Source organism: Zingiber officinale, unplaced genomic scaffold (assembly GCF_018446385.1).
Source record: "Zingiber officinale cultivar Zhangliang unplaced genomic scaffold, Zo_v1.1 ctg71, whole genome shotgun sequence".
NCBI lineage: Eukaryota > Viridiplantae > Streptophyta > Magnoliopsida > Zingiberales > Zingiberaceae > Zingiber > Zingiber officinale.
The window spans coordinates 6,985-28,816 of NW_024589967.1; the positions used below are offsets into that span (position 1 = coordinate 6,985).

Genomic DNA, 21,832 nt, shown 5'->3' on the forward strand with positions numbered 1-21,832 from the left:
GGGAGGCCCGGTTATTGCAGGTTCATGGCCTACGAGCGAAGAGGATTTGATGCAGCCATTGTCGAGACGGAGAATAATGAAGTAGCGGGATCACGAGTGTTATCTTTGATCGAGGGGGCCGCATGAGACCTAGCGTTCTTTATTGGCGACCTTGTGTTTACTGCGGTTTCACCCACGAAAAGGTGAAGAGATTTGACTTCAGAGGTAAGCTAGCTCCGCGATACATTGGACATTTTCAGATCTTGGAAAGGATTGGAGCGGTAGCTTACCGTCTGACACTACCACCGTCCATAGCAGGCGTTCACGATGTATTTCACGTATCTATACTGAGGAGATACGTACCTGACCCGATGCATGTGCTGACAGATATCTCAGTTTCAGTTCAACCTGACGTCACTTATGAAGAGATTCTGGTATGGATTTATGGACCGGAAGGAGCGTTAGTTGTGGAACAAGACTATCCGACTGTATAAAGTAGGATGATGGCGACGTCATTCAGACGATGAGGCTACTTGGGAGCTCGAAGATACTATCTGAGCTCGATATCCCCCATCTTTTCATTTGAGGTAGGTGATTCAGTTACCGTTCAACATTTATACTTTCTGTCTATTTTTAGTACTTGCTGATGATAGATAACAAAATTTGGGAACTAAATTTTTATTAGTGGGGGAGAATGTAAAATACCGAAAAAATGGCGAATAATGATAAGGGAATTTTCTGGAATTTTTAGAAATTTTTCAGAAATTTTTCAGAGCTCGTATGGATGAGTTTAAGGGGATAAAAAAAAAATGGAGCCCGGAAAAACCTGTTTAGACTACCCCTTTAAGCGAGGAAATATTTATTTTTATTTATTTCCTTTTCTTTTTCTTTTTTTTATTTTCTATTTTCCTTCGTTTCCTTCCCCGAACTCGCGTCGAGTCCTCTTTCCCCGCCGATTCCCTGCCCTAACTTCTCCTCCAATCGGCGCCGATTCTCTCCTTATCTCCCTCACGCGAACGCTCTCACTCTCTCTGCCGCCGACCGACGAGAGCTAAGGGAAAGCCTCGCCTCCGCCTGACTCTTCTCCTCTTCCGACAGTCGCTTTTGCGGAGCGATCTCGCGAGCCACCGTTGGCCGAGTCGCCCATTGCCGATCTCTCTCCCCTGCGCCCGATCCGCCGACATCCGAGCCCTAGCCCTGGCCGATCCCTCTTCCTCCTCCCTCACGACACCTCTGCCCTAGATCGGCGCCGCACGGAGTAGCCCCGATCCCTCTCCCCTCTAGCGACGCCAACCACTGCTATGCCCTAGATTGGGTTCACAGTCACCCGATCGCGCCGACGCCGACGCACAGAACCTCTTCGCTGTGCCCTAGCACCGGCAGCTGACTTCACCGTACCCTAGCACTGTCGATGGATTCTTGATCACCTCCGACCAGTGGAGAGGAAGAAGGTTATGGGTTGGTGAGGAAGTGGTGATCTGTGGTGTTTTTTGGGATCCGACAGTCATTTCTGCCACCCGGGTCCAGCAGCAGAACTTTGCAGTGGATCAGTGATCTTCTCCTCTGATTTTCTTCCTGTTGTGTTTCTTTGTTGTGTATGTTCTTCCTCCTGGTTGTGGATCAAGGGTACGAGATTTGGAGAGGAAGAGTCAAGAAGTCTTTGCTGAGAGGTTGCTATTCTTGTCCAGCGACACCTGGTTCCCAACAGCAACCCTCCCATCCAGCACAGCTGTGATTTGAGGTAAGGATTAGATGTATTTGAATATTGGTTGTAGATCATGTTCCGAATTGGAGGATTTGGTTAGATGATCATGTGAATTTAGGTAAGGAACATGATTATGATACATATTGATTTAGGTAGGAATTGGTACATACATAATTGCTTATGTGTTGGAATTGGTGATATGTGGTGAATTGTGAAGGGGATGTGGATCTATTGGATTGATTCACTATGATTTATTTCTAATAGGTTTAGGATTTGGTCATTTTGATTTAATGATATAATTAATTGTAAAATGTGATTACAAGAGGTTGATTCGAGATGAGTATCTCGACGTCAAATTTGGATCGGATTGGACCTTATCGATTGGAGGCGGGTACCTCTTGACTTATCTTTATGATATTGTCTATTGGATATGCATAGTATTTTTATAGCCAAGCAATGATCATGTTTGCTTTGTTATGTCACGGTTTGATACCGTAGCGTTATCTGTTGGTAGTTGTTGTCATCCATGTTTAGTTTATTGCCACCAGAGTACCTTAGTTCCTAGAGTAAGTGACATACCATGCTCTACTGAGGTTGGGACTAGGTTCTGGATTTTATTTCTGGCAGGTGTATCTAGATTATCCGATACCTAGGTTTTTATACCATACCTGACTAGTGTACCTCTATTTGTATATCATATCTGATTCGTGCACCTAGACTCTGATTCTTTGATCTGTGTATATTGTTGATACATATGTTATAGAAGGAGGATATGTTTAGGATCTAGGTTGTTTTACCATAGAGGATCGGTATACCCTAGATCCGTGGATTTGACTCACTGATACTGTGGTACCCATATTATACGACGATGGATATTTATGATGATGAGGATATTGCACCGCGATAAATGACTCCATTATTGTTGAGCACATCGCCAGTTACATGGATCTGCACACATCACCACTCATGGGTTAGTGGTCGATTCAGGCAGAATATGTTGTAGTAGGGACTTTGTTTGGCTCCGTTGGTCCGCTCTTGGGTAGTGTGACGCAGCGTGATAGCCGGCAGAGATTCCTCCCCGTCATCGTGTACCGGGAGATGAGAGCATTGCGCTCCCCCATTTATGATTTGGGGTAGGAGGATAGGTGTATTCCGACAGCATCCCGTCCACTCGGTCACTCATCAGGAGCAGTGACGATAGAGTGCACGGTTGTCACAACCCTACCCACTCGGTCTCACCATTTATACGTGAGATGACTGACTGGCGTCAGGGGTGACCAGGACGCATCATTGACATCATACGCATTGATAAAACTTGTTGACGTACGCATTTGAAGTTGGAGGCACCTCAAATGAGGTTGTAGGCACCCTCAATAGTCTTTAAAAGTCCTGTTCAACCAGCGAAATGTATAAACTAAAATAAAACTTGTTGACGTACTTCCTCGACCATCTGTTTGCTCCGATTGTACACTACTACTTTACTGCATTCAAGCCTCAATGACACAAGTGTTAGAGTGTATACTAAAAACCTAGCTTTTTGTAAATATTTATTTGAAATAAAGAATCAAATTGGTCAAATGTCTACATATATATGCTAAGTGTAGTTGTTCAATTAATTTATATGGTAGATAACATGGTGTGTGGTGTCACATACAGAAGATCATGTTATCAGTTTCTTATAAGTTATAAAAAGTAGCTCCTGACTAAGATGGAAAAGAACAAACCATTGGAATAGTCGCAGTGTAATTTGGTATTAGTTTATCTTGACTGTAAAATTACACTAGTACACTCTGAGTGTATTGAGCAGGACCATTTTAGGTAGTTTCTTTTTATACTGACTGTATAAAAGAACAATACCTCTGTTATTATGGAAGTATGCACTCTTAATCATGATATAATAACAAGCACATATACTTAATACTTATTTATTTAATTTATCAAAGGGTGTGATTTAGCTCATTAAATCAATAGGTCCGATAAGTTGGGAAATGATATTATTTATATGGTGTGTTGTTGATTATAGAATGAAACTGTGTACTAGTAATCTAGGTTGATGATTTCTCCTTGAGGAGCTCATAAGGATTGTCATGTAAACCCTACAGGTAGACTTAGTCCGATATGACGATAAGGTTGAGTGGTACTACTCTTGGAGCTAGATATTAATTAAGTGAGTTGTCAGTAACTCATTTAATTAGTGGACATTCAATATCTTAAACACAGGGAGATTAACATACTCATGATAAAAAGGAGCCCATATAGTAATATAGGATTGGTGCGGTGGTGCAATAATAACTCTTTAGTGGATAAGATATTATTGATGAACTCGAGTTGAGTGTTCGGGGCGAACACGGGAAGCTCAAGTTCATCGGGAGACCAAAACCAATTCCTCCTCTCAGTCCCTGTCGTAGCCTCTTATTTATAAAGTCTTATACCCACCTATACCCAACTTCTTACCCACCTTAAGGTGGCCGACCAAGCCTAGCTTGGAGCCCAAGCTAGGGTCAGCCAAATCAAGGCATAATGGGTCAAGTTGTGGTCGGCCCTAGCTTGAACCCAAGCTTAGGTGGCCGGCCAAAATAAAATAAAAGGGGAGTTTAAATTTAAATCTTTCCTAATGTGGAAGACATGATTTTAAAAGAGAGTTTTAAAATTAAATCTTTCCTTTTATAGCTTTCTACAAAGGATTAAGGAAAGAGTTTAATATATTTCTTTATTTATAGTTTAAAGAAATATTTTAATTTTTGATAAAACTTTTCTTTTTGTAATCATCCACATGTTTTAAAAGAGAGATTTTAATTTATAAAACTTTCCTTTTGTAACCAACCATGAAAGGAATTTTAAAAGAGAAATTTTTATTTTAAAAATTTTCAAAAATAAATTAGAAAGTTTTCATTTTGTGTTTAAAACTTTCCTTGTTTGGAGGAGATGGTGGTGGCCGGCCATTAAGGGTTTATAAAGAAATTTTTAATTAAAATTTTCTTCTTAAACTTTGGCAAGGAATATAAGGAAGTTTTATTTATAAAACTTTCCTTATTTGCCAAGACCAAGGAATATAAAAGAGAGGGTAGAGGTGTCTCACCTCACAACAACATATCTTCTATTATTCCTTTCTTCTCTTCCTTGGTGGTGGCCGACCCTCATCCCTTCTCCTTCTCCTATTCTTCTTCCTTGTGTGGCCAGTGGCATCTTCATCTCAAGGAGCTTGGTTGGTGGCCGGATATTGTTAGAGGAAGAAGGAGAGATAGGAGGCTTTGTTTCTTAGCATCCCTTGGAGCTTGGTTGGTGGCCGAAAGTTCTTCATCTCTTGAAGATTGTTGGTGGCCGAAACTTGCTTGGAGAAGAAGGAAGCTTGGGTGGATTCTCATCTCGGTAGATCGTCACCCACACGACGTCCGAGATAAGATGAGGAATACGACAGAAGATTGAGAGGTCTATAAGCTACAAAAGGTATAACTAGTTATTAGTTTCCGCATCGTAACTAGTTCATCTTTTTGTTTAGATCTTGAAATACCAAACACAAGAGGTTAACATTTCTAGGTTTCGAATTTATGATTCGAGTTTGTGTTTCTTTTGTTTTTTCGATCTTGTGATTCGATTGTTCTTAATGGTTAAACCTTGGGTTACTATAAGGAGATTAAATATTGAATTTCGTTGAAAGGCTTTGTCTAGGAAGTGGTAAATATTCCCATAACCAAGAAGGCCTAGTGTCTTGCCATGTTTAACCTGGAAGTCGATCTTTGAAATAAAATATTTAATCAAATTTATAACATAGGTGGATTTGGATTAAGAATGTGAAGCATCATTTGCGATCCAAGTCTAAACCTTTAAGAACAGATAAATTAAATTTGGAATCAATAATGTTAAGTTCTGTTTGGGATTCTTAATTTAATTTCTAAAAAACACAATAGGTTGTTAGGAAAGGTTCAAGACTTGTGCAAAATTTTTATACAGGGGAACCAGTACGATATTCCGAGTAGCAACCAACAACAAGAATGACAAGATGCCGCTACATGCTCAAACGAGTATAGACTTGGGTAACATATAATTGTTGTTTTTTATTCTTGCTTTCTTTCTACATATCATATTCAAAAGTTGGTAGTCTTGTTACCAACCTATTTTTTTTTGTAAAGAAACGTTGATTAGTGGATTACCCATCGGAAATGTTTGAAGGACCTGGGTCTTGGAGTAGGAGTCACCGAAGGCTCCAACCCAAGTAAAACCGACCGTATTGATTTTGTTTTTCCAGTTTTAGTTGTTTTGCTTCCATCGCTAACTTAGTTTTTAAAATGTACCTCAACAAGTTGATCATCTTGTACTTTACAACATTGACATTCAACTTGTTCCTGAACATCCTCTGCTACATGCTCCTCCTGAACATCCTCTGCTATATGCTCTTCTTGAACATCCTCTGCCTGCTCAAGAAAAGAAACATTGATAAAGTTTTATGCAATTTGATCATTAATTTACTCTTCAACATCTTCTAAGAAATAAATTGATAGCAAATTTTCCTATAAATCTAATGGAACCAAAATTTCTATTATTTTTGATGAAGACAATTGACAAATCATGGTTTTTATTGTAGATACACGTGAGATTATCAAGTTTCGTCGACATTTTCTTAGAAGGGCAAAATTCTTGTGTGGCTTTATGATTCTAACATGTTCACACATCTAAATCTGCAATATAATAAGTATGGTTATAAATTTTGAATCAATGAAGTTACAATAAAATTAACAACTTACAGCAAGTAGGTGTGCAAATCCTTTTAGCATTGGAGTTTGATTTCCCTTAAACCCCCGTGGCTTGGGCATTTGAGAGAGCATCACACCTATGCCCTCCGTCTGTGGGGTCGTGTAGTTATATACAGTGTCACTATTCTAAGGCTAGTAGCCGCCCGTGATTTACCTCCTCCGTGTTGGCCCTGGGATGGGTTGGCGGGGGCGTTGGGGGCGAGCGTATTCACCTTTTGCCACCATGTAGTTATATACAGCTTTACATGAATTATATTTATCTAAATCTTTAAATTCATCTACACAATCAAATAATGACTTTACTCATAGTCAAGATATACTATTAGTAGTACTAAATAGCATGCATATAAAAAATATAAAATAACAAGTTGTCAAAATAAAATATTAAATTTAGGAAATGGTTTTGGTTGTTTGTTGATGTTGATCAGCTTGTTCTCTATGTCATTCTTTGAATAATCCCGATCTATGAAATATTGAAGGTAGAGTGGGGGTGGAGGAGACATCCAAATGTAAAAGGACTTCATCGCCATGATCTAGAAGTCTGACAATCAATGCAAAATCTTTTCTTGTGAATCTAATCTTCTGATTTTGAAGATGAAACACTTAGCATGATAGCCCCACTTAGCATGATAGTCTCAATTATCAAATATATTTTGTACAAGACCTTTGATGTTTGTATTTTATGGTATGTCTAGGGCTCAAACAAATGAGCTTCTACTTATCAACTCTATCTGTCGCTCATTTGGTTGTAATTATAATATAAATGACTTAAACTGAGGGGACATCATTTTTCATTATAATTTTTTACGATATACACAAGAAATAGAGCTTCTGAAGGAGGTTGAAGCACTAGACTGTAGGGATCTTATGCATAAAACAACACATAACACAATGAAAAAATGATTCCTCCAGAGAGCCTCGTGAATACTATATATTACGTTTTCCTATTCTATTAGATAGAATAGTTACCTTTGTTGCGTGAACTAGTACTCCTGACAGTAACTTTGATTCAGATGCAGATCTCAACTCAATCAGCATGTCCGTGCCTCTACGGAATCCATACGAACATGTTTTTTTGTCAGTCTCATGAACTCATGACTTGGAGAAGAAACAACATTTGTTATGCTAGCAACTACACAAGGTTATTTTTGGCTAAGAGAAGAAGTGGAGGAAGAGCAAAAACTAAAAAAGTCACTATCACCCAAAAGGTTACTTCACTTAGCATGATAGTCTCAATTATCAAATATATTTTGTACAAGACCTTTGATGTTTGTATTTTATGGTATGTCTAGGGCTCAAACAAATGAGCTTCTACTTATCAACTCTATCTGTCGCTCATTTGGTTGTAGTTATAATATAAATGACTTAAACTGAGGGGACATCATTTTTCATTATAATTTTTTACGATATACACAAGAAATAGAGCTTCTGAAGGAGGTTGAAGCACTAGACTGTAGGGATCTTATGCATAAAACAACACATAACACAATGAAAAAATGATTCCTCCAGAGATCCTCGTGAATACTATATATTACGTTTTCCTATTCTATTAGATAGAATAGTTACCTTTGTTGCGTGAACTAGTACTCCTAACAATAACTTTGATTCAGATGCAGATCTCAACTCAATCAGCATGTCCGTGCCTCTACAGAATCCATACGAACATGTTTTTTGTCAGTCTCATGAACTCATGACTTGGAGAAGAAACAACATTTGTTATGCTAGCAACTACACAAGGTTATTTTTGGCAAAGAGAAGAAGTGGAAGAAGAGCAAAAACTAAAAAAGTCACTATCACCCAAAAGGTTACTTCACTTATATAAGGTTATTTCATAAAAGGGTTACTTTACCAAAAGGGTTACTTCACTAAAAGGTTACTTTGCCAAAAACATTACTTCACCTAAAGGTTACTTTTACAAATGACTTTTGTACTCATCCAATGAATATACAAAGTTGTTATCTCTTGATCTTCCTTTTGATTAATGATATATTAATTTCTATTAATATTCATTAATCTTAATGGGTTAGATGTTAATATATTAGATTAACCATTAACCCAGTAAACCATTAACCCAATAAGTCAATTAGTCTAGTCTAAATTTATTTGAGTCTAGCTCAATAAGTCAAATTTGGATTAGACTTAATCCTATAATCCATCTTCAAATCAACGTGTTCTTTGTGTGTGTCCCAATAGACTCTCATAACATTGATAATGCATCTAAAACCATTTTAGATATACAATGAGTGACATTTAGCAATGTATCATTACTACCCAAATGACGAGAATGTCAAAATTTGACTTAATCTTTTTGTGACTATTATCTTGTATGACTCAGCCTTTCTATCTTTAATATTTAGATTGATCAATAATGCATAGATCGTGTCATCATCTTATCAATCTTTATATTTCTTGATCCTTAGGTAAACACATTCAATCAAATATGCTCAATATCTCATACCGACTAATTTGAGCATAATCATGTATTATTGTGTCCTACTTAATCAAGGGGTCTAAAGATATCACTTCCGTCATAGGGAAGATATAAATCACATCTACATCACTCACATTCCTCTGCATAACTTATTGCATATCAGTAATTGACTTTATAATCTATCTTGTTACAAGTGACGCTTGTCGATACCAAAGTACACAACTCCAACTCTTAATATTGGAAATCGTAGTGACTTCAGGCCTAAGGACTATTCATACCAATAGTCACTATGAAAATATTTAATAAAGATCCACGCAACATTCTCATGATGGGTCAATTCAGTACATATTCTCTAATATATACCCATGTGTCAACGTGATATCTCATATTCATGACTTGTAGGATTAAGTCGTCAATTGCCTTACATGCCAATCTCAATGCATTAATATTATCCTTGCATATTAATGCTTGACTAGGAATAATTAAGAACAGTGTCTATATATATCTACAGACTCTTACTATCAATTTAACCAGTTGACTAGGAATAGTTAAGAATAGTGACTTTAACATACTATCCTAGGACATTATTATATTTATTCATCTGGCACATATCTGAAATAAATATAATAACCATTAATTTTTATTAATGAAATGTGACACAATATGTCCTAAGTCAATCCACTCTTGATTGACTCTTAAGACTTACACTAACATAGACGCTATTTAATTATGTAAACAAATACTTAATATCAAGCACTAGACCCTATTATAATGTTAGTTTTGAATAATAAAATGAGTGCAACATTTATTAGTGCGGTCTAAGCATATTGTAGCAGCTACGGTTCCGTATCTGCTATAACATTCTTGCCTAAGCATGTTGTAGTAATTTTTTTCATAGCTGTTACAACATGCTGGTCTAAAGTGTTATAGTAGCTATGTAACCATAGCTGTTACAACGTGGTTAGACTAGAACATCATAGTAGCCACAGAATCGTAGCTGCTACAACGTGGTTAGACCAGAACGTTGTAGTAGCTATAGAACTATAACTCCTACAATGTGGTTAGACTAGAATATTGTAGTAGCTACAACTACTACAACGTGATTAGACTGCAATGTTTTGGCTTAAGCACATTGTAACAGCGATAGTATGGTAGCTGCTACAACATTCTAGTCTAAGAGAGTTGTAGTAGCTACAGAACCATAGCTGCTACAATGTGGTTAGACTAAAATATTAAATTGTAGTTGCTATAACGTTCTTGTAGGATCACAAACAAAAACGTTGTAGTAACTACAGTTTGATTGCTGCTATGACATTGTATCTGCTATCAACTGTAGCATTTGGATGGAGTGACAAGATGTTTAAGATACATACATGGGGGCACACATTGTAGATAAACAACGACATGCAGGCTCAGCGAGGCGATGCAGCACCGAGGGAGTTGAGCGATGAAGACGGTGATCATTAGCTCTGCATAGTCGCGGCACCGAAGGAAATGAGGGAGTTTGAATGGTTGTTTGAAATATTTAGGTTTTAAGAGGGAAAGAAGCTTAGAGTTTTTTTAAAAACTTTGATAGGTGCTGCTACATTAGAAAAATAATTAAATTTAATGACGGATCATTATTATCGTGAAAATTAGGCACAGTCACAAAGTGAGAGTCGGGGAGCATGCATTTATACGGGATCCTCTGGTCCTGCCCGCTCCTAAACCAAGGGCAATGATAAGCAGGATTCAATGATTCCCATCTGTTTAGATCATTGAATCTATCTATCATTATATAGGATCAAAATCCTGATCAACTGAATATAGACTTGAAGATCTCTGCTCATATTTTGAGCATCGGACATGATATAAGTAAAATTTTACCATATCAACGTTATACCTATATTTAAAAATACTCATATCTAATTATTTAATCGGATTAAAAATTATTTTATCTCCTTCACCATTTGAATTGGATATTGAATTTGCCATGCTCATGGTTGCTGACGGACGACTCAGATTGTTCGGGATCACGTCGTCTCGCGCCGTTTCGGTCACGCCGTAGAAAACGACACGTGTTTTCTGATCAAGGGACTAAAATTCACGTCGTTTACCGCAGACACCTCATGTGGTGTTCTTCGGATCTGCTCCACGTTTTGAAATTTCACAACTTCCCTTCTTCCAATCAGCGACCGCCAACTGCACCCTAACTCAATCTTTCATCAACGGCGATGTGGAGCGAATCTGATTGCTCGATCAACTTTGGATCCTATCACGACCCTACTTTGCTCGATTTCAATATGTTGGATGGACTTCTAAACCTACGGCTCCGATAGTTCCAGTCAGACAGAATCTCTCTCTCGCCTCTCAACTTCAATCTCGATATCTTTCCTCGTCAACCCACTGTTTGAACCTCGATTTTCTCGAGGTTTTAGGGTTTGCTTGGTCGTGCGATTCTCGTCGAAATCGGATTCGATCAGGTGAGTTTTGATTGAGGGGATCCTTGGGTTCCGATTAGTGTGTCGTCGAGAGAACTCGGGGGAGTCTTGGTGTACGGAAGGTTTGCTCTAATCTTGGTTTTGTTTTTTTCCTTCTCTCTTCATGCCGTTTGAAAATGCAGTTTTAATTTTGTTGGATTGAACTAGCATCACTGCTCTGTAATGAATTTGATCTGAAACTTGTTTATCGTTGCTCCATTTGTAGTTTTGGACAAGTACCGAAATTTCTCTTTTTTCTTTGTTTAATTAGTTTCTTCGCTTTGGTGTTGGGTAATATGCCGATACATGTTCATGTGGTCGGCGGGTTATCTTGCAAAATGGTGTTGTTAAGAGAGTAGGTTTTCAGAGTTCAAAAACGCATTTGTTTGTAGCAAATCTAACATTGGATTTATAATTATTCAAAAGTTTAGAATGTTACCATGATACAGCGAATACTTATGTTTTGGATGTGAAAAGAGAATAATGATGCACTCGGTGTGAACAGGACGTATGACTGTAGGAGCAATTGGAGTTCGAGAAACATAGATCTGCTCATTTAGACTTTGAAAAATTGGCTAATCATTGATAACAAATACTAAGTTGTTTGAATATTGTGGTTAACTTCTTGCTTAAGTACAACCTTTTATGACAATGATAAGAAGAAGCTGCCTGTCCCAAGTAGGTGAAAATCATAACTACCTTTCATTGAAATGCATATGATAGGTAATTCAAAAGGACTTCTATTCTTCCATATTTCACATAGGCAAATCATGATAATTCTAGTTTCTTTTATTTGAGACGAGTTTAATAACTGGAAATTATTGTTTTAAAGTTTTGAATGGGATGGCAAAGGGTAAAGTACTCTTGAAATTTTCTTTAGCTCACAAACGCCCATTTAACACACTTGATAATTGTACCCAGCCTTCTCTACCTGTAACTTTCCCATAATGTTTAGATGGATACTCATACTTGATCAAATGGATAGGGTGCCTATGAGTACCCACCAAAACACAACTTGACTCTAAAATGCATTAAAAGAAATAAAGTCTAGAAATTTAAAGAATATACACATATCTATTATAAAATAATTAAATTTATTGGGGTATCTATTACTCCAGCCATTAAGTCCAAAACTATCCAATACTCATCATTAAAGAATGACCATCTAGTGTCTACTAAGTTACTCATACCTATACTACTTTAAGCATACCCATACCTAAACCCATTTAAATGGGTCAGGTTGTGACAGTCACTCGAAAAAATTCATCCCATTGCTGTCCATGTTTTAGAGTTGTTAGACTCATACAATCCACTATTCTGTTTCATACTATACATTACAACTCACATGTATTCACCATACATATGAATTGAAATTTAGAAGGACGATGACAATCCAATTCAATGCGATTCGTTACAAATTTATACAATTTTGAAAAAAGAAATAAAAACCATTTTAACTTGGATCCAATCCATTAAAAGTAAATTCCAACCCATTAAAAGTAAATCTAATATATTAAGGCATTAAATTAAACCTATTAGATTGGAAATAAACTAAAATGATTATAAAAAAGAAGGAAACAATGAGTCTTCTGTTGTATGATAAAACTAGAGGGGTTGAAGAGAGTAAAATCTGACTTACCAAAAGAAAATTCTTGTAGAAAGAGTTAAGGACAACCAAGGTGGACTTGAATACACGACAATAATGTAGAAAAATAGTCTTGTCACATGAGACTCTGAGATGTCAATAAGTGTCAAGTCAATGGTCATAGTCTTGGCACATCAAATTTGTCTTTCATTCCTCTTATATAGTATGGTTGCCACCTTCTTTCTCTCTTTAAGTATGTCAATGCTTTCAAGACTTGGGAATTGACAGTGAGGCTAGTTAGAAACATTTGATAATAAATGCCCTTTTATTCTCTCCACTTGATGCATTTGGGTTTCTGTTCTTCCAAACTCTCACCCCACAAAATTATTTTTGCCCAAAACACGGATTTACTATCATGGACTCCTTAGATTGCCCTCGATGCAATCAAAGCAGCTTCGACCAACTTGTAAATTGGTCCAATGAAACTTAGGGAATCCGTTTATCCCACTAAAAGAATGTACCACTGTTTCATCTGTAAGAAGGCTTTTTTTTTACCTGAAAGATCCTTCTGTCCCTATCAATTCCTGTTTTCTTCCTCCAATCTCATGTTCTCTTTTATCTCCAGCTATGGTTTTCGTTTACTTTTGCTGGGTTGCAATCTTCAATGGGGTGAGCGTGTTTGCTTTCTTCATTTATTGTCTCTGGGTTAAGAAAATTTTAAGATGAGTTGATGTTTATTCTTTTATTTGCATCTTGTTATGGCCTTTTCTTTCAATAAACCCATCTCTCCTTTTCTTTCTCCTCCTCCTCCACCACCACCACCACCACCACCTCCTCTTTGTTGACCCTTTTCCTCCTTTGAAGAAGGAACTGCAACCTTTATTTTTTAGCCAATTTGTGCCACTTTTATACCTGATCTTTTGAGATGGATTCAGATTTCCTAATAACCTTCACTTATAAAGGAGTGGCATCCTTCCCATGGTTGCCAAGATTGTGATCTAAACCTTAAAATTTTTTGATCTTACAATCCAAGCTGACCTAAATGATCTAGACCCAAAGCGGGATCTAAATTGGGTTGGAATCTCGAGAATCTCTCTAGTTCTATGTTCCCTCACTATTCTACGTAAGATCTTGATAATCTTGTCTGTTGAAAAATATTTATGTTTATATAAACAATTTTAAGCTTGACATTCACCAAAAGTACACCATTTTTTGTATACCATATCATCTTTGATTATGCGAGAACATCTTTAACTTGAAAAAAAGAAGAAATCATTTCAACTTTTATCATTGTCATCTATCTAACTCTGTTTCTATCCATCTTATTATTTACAAGAACAAATCATGAGTCTGACTATTTGTTGCTCAAATGTTTGAGGACAACTACAATTCTGCGATATGATCCTATGAATCTACCGTCACTCTTAATCTTGACAACCTTGATCTTGCCTTTACTTCAGTCCATATGGGCTATTCTTCCTTGTTGCTCTATTGGTTGTTGGGACAACCATAACAGACTCATATCAACATCTCGTTCATTTGTAATCATTGCATGTAATCAAGGTCAGCTAGATGAATCTTATCCCATCACATCTTATGTTGAAGATCTTATTAAATACAAATGCAATTTCAATTCTATGGCCTCTAACATTCCTAGATCCTCTACATTTTGTCCATATGACTACTCTACCTTCTTTCTCTATTGACCTATTGAGTAGCTATAGCAGGCTCAATCCTGATGCCTTTTTTTTTCTCTTTCTTTTTGATCATTACAATAACTGTTTTATCTTTTGAACTCTCTGTACAGTGATCAGCTAATTTTTGGATAGAGTAATATCCTACTCACATGATTTTCAAATGCTTTAGATTCAGATGGAAGGGCTTTTGTGATTCCTCCACTCGAGGAGTCTCCACCTTGGGAAGCGGATTATAAAAAGGTTAGATCATGTGACATTGGATCCAAAGCCCCAATGATCTGAAAGTTTAAACAATTAAACTGTTACTCCTTGAAAGGGAAATTTACTTGGTTTTGTGGATGCTAGTACATCGTTTTTTGCACTTTTTCAGATGGGAAATTTTCAAATAATTTCTCAATAAAGTTTTGATCGCTAGCAAACTTCCTACTGCCACTGCATTTGTCTTGCATTACTATAGGGTTGGTTCCTTAATGGTTACATGCTACATGAACCAAGCCAGATTGTAGGAAACAATCACAGACTAATAAAATCATTAACTTCTTCTAAAATACACTAGTAAAGTAATGCAATTAACTCCATGGACTTATATATCTCAATGTTGCCTCCCCAACTATAATAAATTAAGGAGATATAAAGTTAAAAATTGCCTTCTCTCAATTGCACTTTTCTAGGTTACTAAAATCATTTGCATCATCTTCAAGCCTCAGATTAAGTTTGTATGCACTATTGGAAAATAAAATAGTTCCAATTTATATATATTCTATTTACTAAAAACTAAAAAAATTTGCGTCTGCACTCTGCAACACTTCTATAAAGAAACAATACCGTGCCTTCCAAATTATTTTGGGGCATTTCAGGATCATAGGCAATTTGACAGTTTGGGGTGTGCCTATTTTGGGCATAGGTAAAGTGTGGGGTGTGTGTTTGGAATAAACCAAAATGCAGGTACGCTTGTTGGGAAATTTGCCATTTTATATCCATCACCAAACTATTCTCATATGACTTCCTTATTTCTTTCTACTTCTTCCTACCTATTCGTAGATCAATGCTACTAGAATAATACTGAATCAACTGATTTAGCCAGGTTCATTGAAAATTAGACAATAAAATGAAAAACTAGTTAAACCTAGTCAGTTAAGAATTGGCTAAACCCATAAAAATCAATTATACTTGGGTCAACCAAATAGGTTGAACTTTTTTTTTTCTTTGGTTGATATTTTAGTCAGTTCTCCTTTGACTCCACCCCTTGACTGCTACAATTAATGCTTTGACTTTCAAAACATTGATTAAGATGGCTAGAAGAAGGCAGCCATGTCATTGTCAAATGTCAATTGTTAAAAGCACTATTTATTGTCTTTGTTTTGGGTGACCCACCATGTTAGACCACTAAATGGATTGAAAGTTCAAACTATGGGAATGCAGATTAGTTCCTGTAAAGCAATTGAATTACATGTTCAGAGCAAATACTCTTTGCAGTCTTTGTGAACAAGCTTACTCTTTTATTATTATTATTTTTAATTTTTTAAAATGCCTATAGAAAGAATATAAACTTAGGTTCCAAAAAAGGACTAGTGGAGTCCTGTGACTTTGGATCATTCTAACTTCATGGTTTGAACCAGGCAGTAGATTTGGGTCATGTTGGTTGGGGTTATCCATAACCTAAACTCATTGTGAAAAATTGAATCCAAAACAAAATTTTGAGTTTTGATTTTCTGTTAAATATACCGTCGTTGGCATCATCATTAAATTGTGTTTGTCCCAACTATTTGAAATTGACTATATAAATTTTATTGGTCTGTTGAGCTCTATGCAAGGCTAAATCATATGTAATGTTTAAATTAATTAAATTGTTTTTGTTATATTGGCTATTTTTTTCTTGTAAATATCATGCTATTGTAAATGTAAGAGTTGTATGGAAGATAATGTTATATGCTTCTATTGCATTAGAGATAGCTTCTAGCATGTTTCCTTGAAGCTTCATGGAATTGATTCATCGTTGGGCACTAAGTTTTCTAAAGCAAAGATTCTTTTATTTTTCAATAGGCTGCTTTTTTGACTTTCTATTGGTCCTTCCAACTTTGACTCTTCATGGAATTTTATGAAGTCCAACTGTCCCTTTAGATGCTTCATTCTGAAATAATTGTTCCACATTAACTGGAGTTGATGCAGCACTGTTTAACTGTGGATCTAAGGGAGACATTTGTACTTCATTTCTATGAGTAAGTCTTAAATGCTTTTGTTCTGTCAATTTTCCATAACACCGGAAGGTTATACTAGGTCTAACAAATCATTTTTGTTAGGTTTGGAGTCTTTAAAAAATTAGAACAACAGAGAGCCAATCTTTAAGTTCTGTTGTGGGAACTGTAAATTGAACACTTTCTTTGTCTATGGATGTCATTGAGATCGAGTCATCTACTAGTGAAGATGGTTCCTTTGATTTTGGATTATCAGACACATCCTTAATTGACGAAGCTGAGGATCAACAGGTAAATAGTGCACAAAGTTTCACCACAGGGAATAACCATTCTATAGACAGAACTGAACTACAAGGTGTATCAGGCATGCTAGATACAAGTCAGTCTTATAAAAAAGAGCCAGTGCATTCTTTTACAAGACCAAATTTTGATAGTAGGATGGAAACTAAGAGAAATGGTGAGACTACAAAAGGTGAAAATAGTGTAATTGGGCCTTCATCTTTTGCTGGAGGAAATTCAATCAATGCTTTGACTAGGTTTAAACCATCACAGTCTGTGGATGAGAAGTTCCGCAAATTGCCAAACACTTTAATGGAGAGTAGAGGTAGTAATGCTTGGGTTTTAATCACAATGTATCTCATGTATCATATGCATGCTGATATGCATTATTTCAATATGTAGACATTATACATGGAGCTACCACGAATTGGATGCAGCCCTCATCCCTGGTTCATGGAAAATCTATCAGCAGTTTGTATTCAGCTAGCACCAGTGAAGTACAAAAGCACTTGGGCATAGGAGGTGATAGGCACATAGAGCGTGATGAAAGGCATATATATCAGGAAGCTTTGCAGGTACTATGTAGTTTCATTTTATTTCTGCTTTCTATATTCTGTTGATGGGGTTCTTTTCCTCACACTAATCATCAGGTAAAAACATATTAGGAAATAAGAAGGATATTGTTCTCGTACAATTTTTGGAAGCTATGAATGGTTTCACATCCAATTTCTTTTAATCTTACCTCACTTCAAAGTTAATATAAAACCATTAAGATGGTTAATGCCTCTCTGGCTGATGCAACATTATAATATGAAAATCTTGTAAGATTCTGTATGATGAGAGCTACCAAAATTCTGAATCTGTGTCTTTCATGTGCTAGAGTGCATTGCTAGGGCAGTTAGTTGTGTGGTTAAGAGGCCATCAAGGTTTAAAAATCATATATAGGTCATATTACTGCAGAAAATCTTTTTTGTTAAAATAAAATAACATCAACTATAATGACAAGAATGTGTAATATCATGCCAAAAAGAGTTTATATCTATTATAAAATATATTAACCTGATCAACCCCATCAATCAACAAATGTTCCACCTACTACTTAACAATTAAATTAATCATTCTAAGAACCTGTAAATTCCTATAGATATTTTGCATATGAATCTGATCAATACATAAAACACTAAACGTATCATCTAATCTATGCATTCAGAAGATTTTTTTGTTGTTCCAATACATATTATACATTTGTTTGTCTGTTTGGCAAGATTGGTTTAGTCAAATCCATATTAACATGGGATGAGATCGGGATTCAATAAGTTTGGGATTGGTTTAATCTGCATAATCGTTGTGCAGTCATAAGCTTGTGGTTGCTCATTGCATATGCATATGAGGTCACAAAATCAACTTATGTTGTGGTTTTAAAGCAATTGGTGCTTTATGGTCTATTTGGGAGGAGGTGAGGGAAGGGTAACTAAAGGGAAGGTAACTTTTAACCTTGTTTGGGAAGGGGGTGAGGAGAGATAAAGGGAACTTTTACCCTCCCTTACCCCTCCAATGACCTATTTTCTTACCCTCTGATTTGGGGTGTAAGGAAGTTACACTCCCTTCCCTTCCCTTTCCATTAATGAACCTCCCCTCACCCCATCCAAACATAGGGTTAGTAAATTAAAGTTTGTGGATTGATTTTAACTGTCATCAATCAAGCAACACTTTTCTAGAAAACACTTCATCATTGTGCCAATTGTATTTTTAAATTTAAACTATTGTAGTGACAATTAAATTCTAATTTCATTTAATCAGTTTCCACTTGTCCAATGACGGCAATTATATATTGTGTCTGCAAACTGGCTTTACCTATGGTTTAGTCATGCATTGGACTAGTCCATGAGCATTGGGTGTCAAAACTACAAAGAATAGGATGATTCCCATTTGCAAATACTGGCTATTAATTCTTAAGAGTTATTAGATATTATTATAGTTATATGATTGGTTCAGTCCTACTTATGGTGTTAGTTATTGACTATTATATTAGCGTCCTATATATATCTATATATATGGTGTAATGGTTTATTTTATTGAAGAATAATAGAATATTTTTTCTCTATAATATTAGAATGAGACTATTCCTAGGGTTATTGGAGTGGGATGTGTTTGTGTGACCTTTCATCATTCATCTATCTTGACATAAGATTCTACTTTCCTCCCCCTTTTACTCCTGCAAAACCATAATTCTTTTGGTCAGTGAACTACTCATCGAGAACATTGTTGGCTCAACATAGTGCTTCGTTGGTACTCTGTGTTGGCATCAATCCCTTTACCTTTTGTAATTGTAATCTCATCTTCAATCCTATTACAACAACTACCCTCTCACTAACTGCATCTTAGGTAATTGCCACCCTCCATATTTACCACATTGTTGATTGAGTTGCTTTCCCTCTCAAATCTTTGATCCATTCTCTATCACAAACATATCCTTTGACACCGTCATGGTTTGCTCCTCCAGAGTAGTCAATGATCATATTCAACCTTTACAAAATGTCGACTTGTAATCCACAACCATAAATCATTGCTCCAATCCCTTCACTGAATCTCGATCATCCTAGGAACTCAAAAGATCTTCACCTTTGCTACTTGTCTTGTGGTTTCTTGACAGCTGTTGGTTCTTCTTACTAGTTCTCATCAAATGTTTAATTCCTGGCCTTTAACGACCTCATTCCTATCACAAAATCTTGGGCAGCAAGACCAAAGAAATAGATACCCACTATCGGCTTCTCCCGACTTTGGCATCAATCTGACAACGAAGGGTGGCTCATTTAGATCTTGGATGGAGTCATTTTTTTGAGTTAGATGGTGGAGGCTCTCATCACAACCTCAACGGACTGCATCATAATCATGTGCCCACCCTAGCCCCCACAACTCTCCCTGAGCAATACTGGTCGAATAAGGACCAATCCAATAAGCTCAATTGCAATTCTATCTGAAAAAAAAAAGATAAAAGGGTAAAAATAACAATTTTTTAAAGAAAAAGGAATGGGATGTGAAATCTTGAGAAAGATAGGGTTGATTAAAAAATGGGATAGTAAAAATTTAAAGAAAGTTGGTACAACAAAAAATGGATTTAGATAAAGAATTTTAAATCGAAAAGTATGAGAATAGTTAACAAAAGGTAAGATTGGAATTTGGAAGCATTTATTTAGTACAAAATTTTCTTTTCTTTTCCCTTATGTTCCTCTATATTTTATCTCATAGTCTATTATTTTTCTTGTGTGCATGAGTCATAATAAAACTAGTTACTTTTCATCTCTTCTAGCCTCTCTCCTTTTAGAGGAATAAAATGATCAACAACTTAGTTTTGTGCTTACATTTCCTCTCTTAGAGTAGACACTTGGTATCATAATTTATCTCCTTAGGTTGCATTTTCAAAAAGATGTATCAATTTTTGTTCCATCTTAATATCCTCTTTCTCATAGATTTAGATCTCAATACCATATCGGGTGAGACTTGTTCCATGCAAGAGCCTAGACATGACACCTTGGTGAAGCTTTGACGGCAGCGTGGAAAATCCAGTGAACTTCCCAATAAATTTCTCTTCCTCATTTTTTTACTGGTTCATTGGAGATCCTTCTCTCTTTTTTTCTTTCCTTTCTTCTTCTTCTTCTTCTTCTTCTTCTTATGATTATTATTATTTTGTTGTTAGGTTCAACATAGGGCTGAACATTGCTTGATACTGCAGGGACACATTTCATTTCAGGACAAGAGACTAAGAGAGACTTCAAATCTCACTCTCTCTTTGGTAGCTATGGGATTTTTACTCAATCTCTCTCTGACATTTTCTCCCTTTCGTTTGGGAGTAATATTAAACTTTATGTTGTCTCTATTTCCTATTAACTCCTTGTCACAAGAGTACTTATCATAATTTTTCAATTTTTACTCTGCAAGCTTTCACAAGTTGTTATTTCATCCTCGTAGAATCATACAATATCTTCGATTTCAGCAGAGTTGAAGAATAAGAATATATTAAAGTTTTTTGAAGATTTTTATCAACTTCATTTTTTTTTATTTAATAAGTCTACCATTAGGGAATTGCCATCAATATCATTGAAGTTTCGTAACCATTCTTTCAGTGTTTTGTCATCGTCATCATCACTAAACATCAATCAATTTTTTCTTTGTTCCATAAGCTGGCACAATGGTAAGGTGTTATGGGTTGTCTAGTTGTGTTTTATTGTGTTAGAATTATATAAGACAGAAAATATGAGGAAAATAATTATTTCCACTTAACTAGAATAGGTACAAGTCTCTCCTTTTATAGAGAGAATTTACGATAGAAAAGGAAACTAATGAAAAGAAACTAAATAAAGTTAATATTTGACCGATTATACTTTCCTATTTTTTTTCTAATTTATATATCTTTTATAATCTATATTTATATAAGAAACGATCCTGGAATATTCCTGAAATTATGACTAAATCAAGGACTTTAATGACAGAATTTCCAACACTCCCCCTCAAACTGGTTTGAAGATATCTTCCATAGCCAGCTTGCTAGTTAGCTTAACGAATTGTTTCTTGTGTAGTCCCTTCGTTAGTACATTAGCTCATTGTTCATTTGTTGGAAGATATGTCATGCATATTATTCTAGTTGAGTTTCTCCTTGATGAAATGTTTATCCACTTCTATATGCTTTGTATGATCATGAAGAACCGGATTATGAGCTATGGAAATAGCAGCTTTGTTGTCACAATAAACCT

General features: G+C 36.1%; 1 protein-coding gene across 5 annotated transcripts in view; it reads left to right on the plus strand.

Moving 5' to 3' along the window:
• The first annotated feature begins 1,559 nt into the window (after positions 1-1,559).
• LOC122037654 (helicase-like transcription factor CHR28) overlaps positions 1,560-21,832 on the plus strand; it is a 46,902-nt gene continuing 26,629 nt past the window's right edge. For 2 of the 5 annotated variants that reach the window (XM_042597161.1, XM_042597165.1), the window contains exons 1-4: positions 1,560-1,720; positions 16,651-16,826; positions 16,908-17,406; positions 17,484-17,656. In XM_042597161.1, coding sequence (XP_042453095.1) covers positions 16,995-17,406; positions 17,484-17,656 — 585 coding nt within the window. In that variant the 5' untranslated portion in view covers positions 1,560-1,720; positions 16,651-16,826; positions 16,908-16,994. Of the gene's footprint in view, positions 1,721-8,965; positions 11,409-12,800; positions 14,848-16,650; positions 16,827-16,907; positions 17,407-17,483; positions 17,657-21,832 lie in introns of those variants that run through there. The other 3 variants (XM_042597163.1, XM_042597162.1, XM_042597164.1) reach the window with 3 other exon arrangements.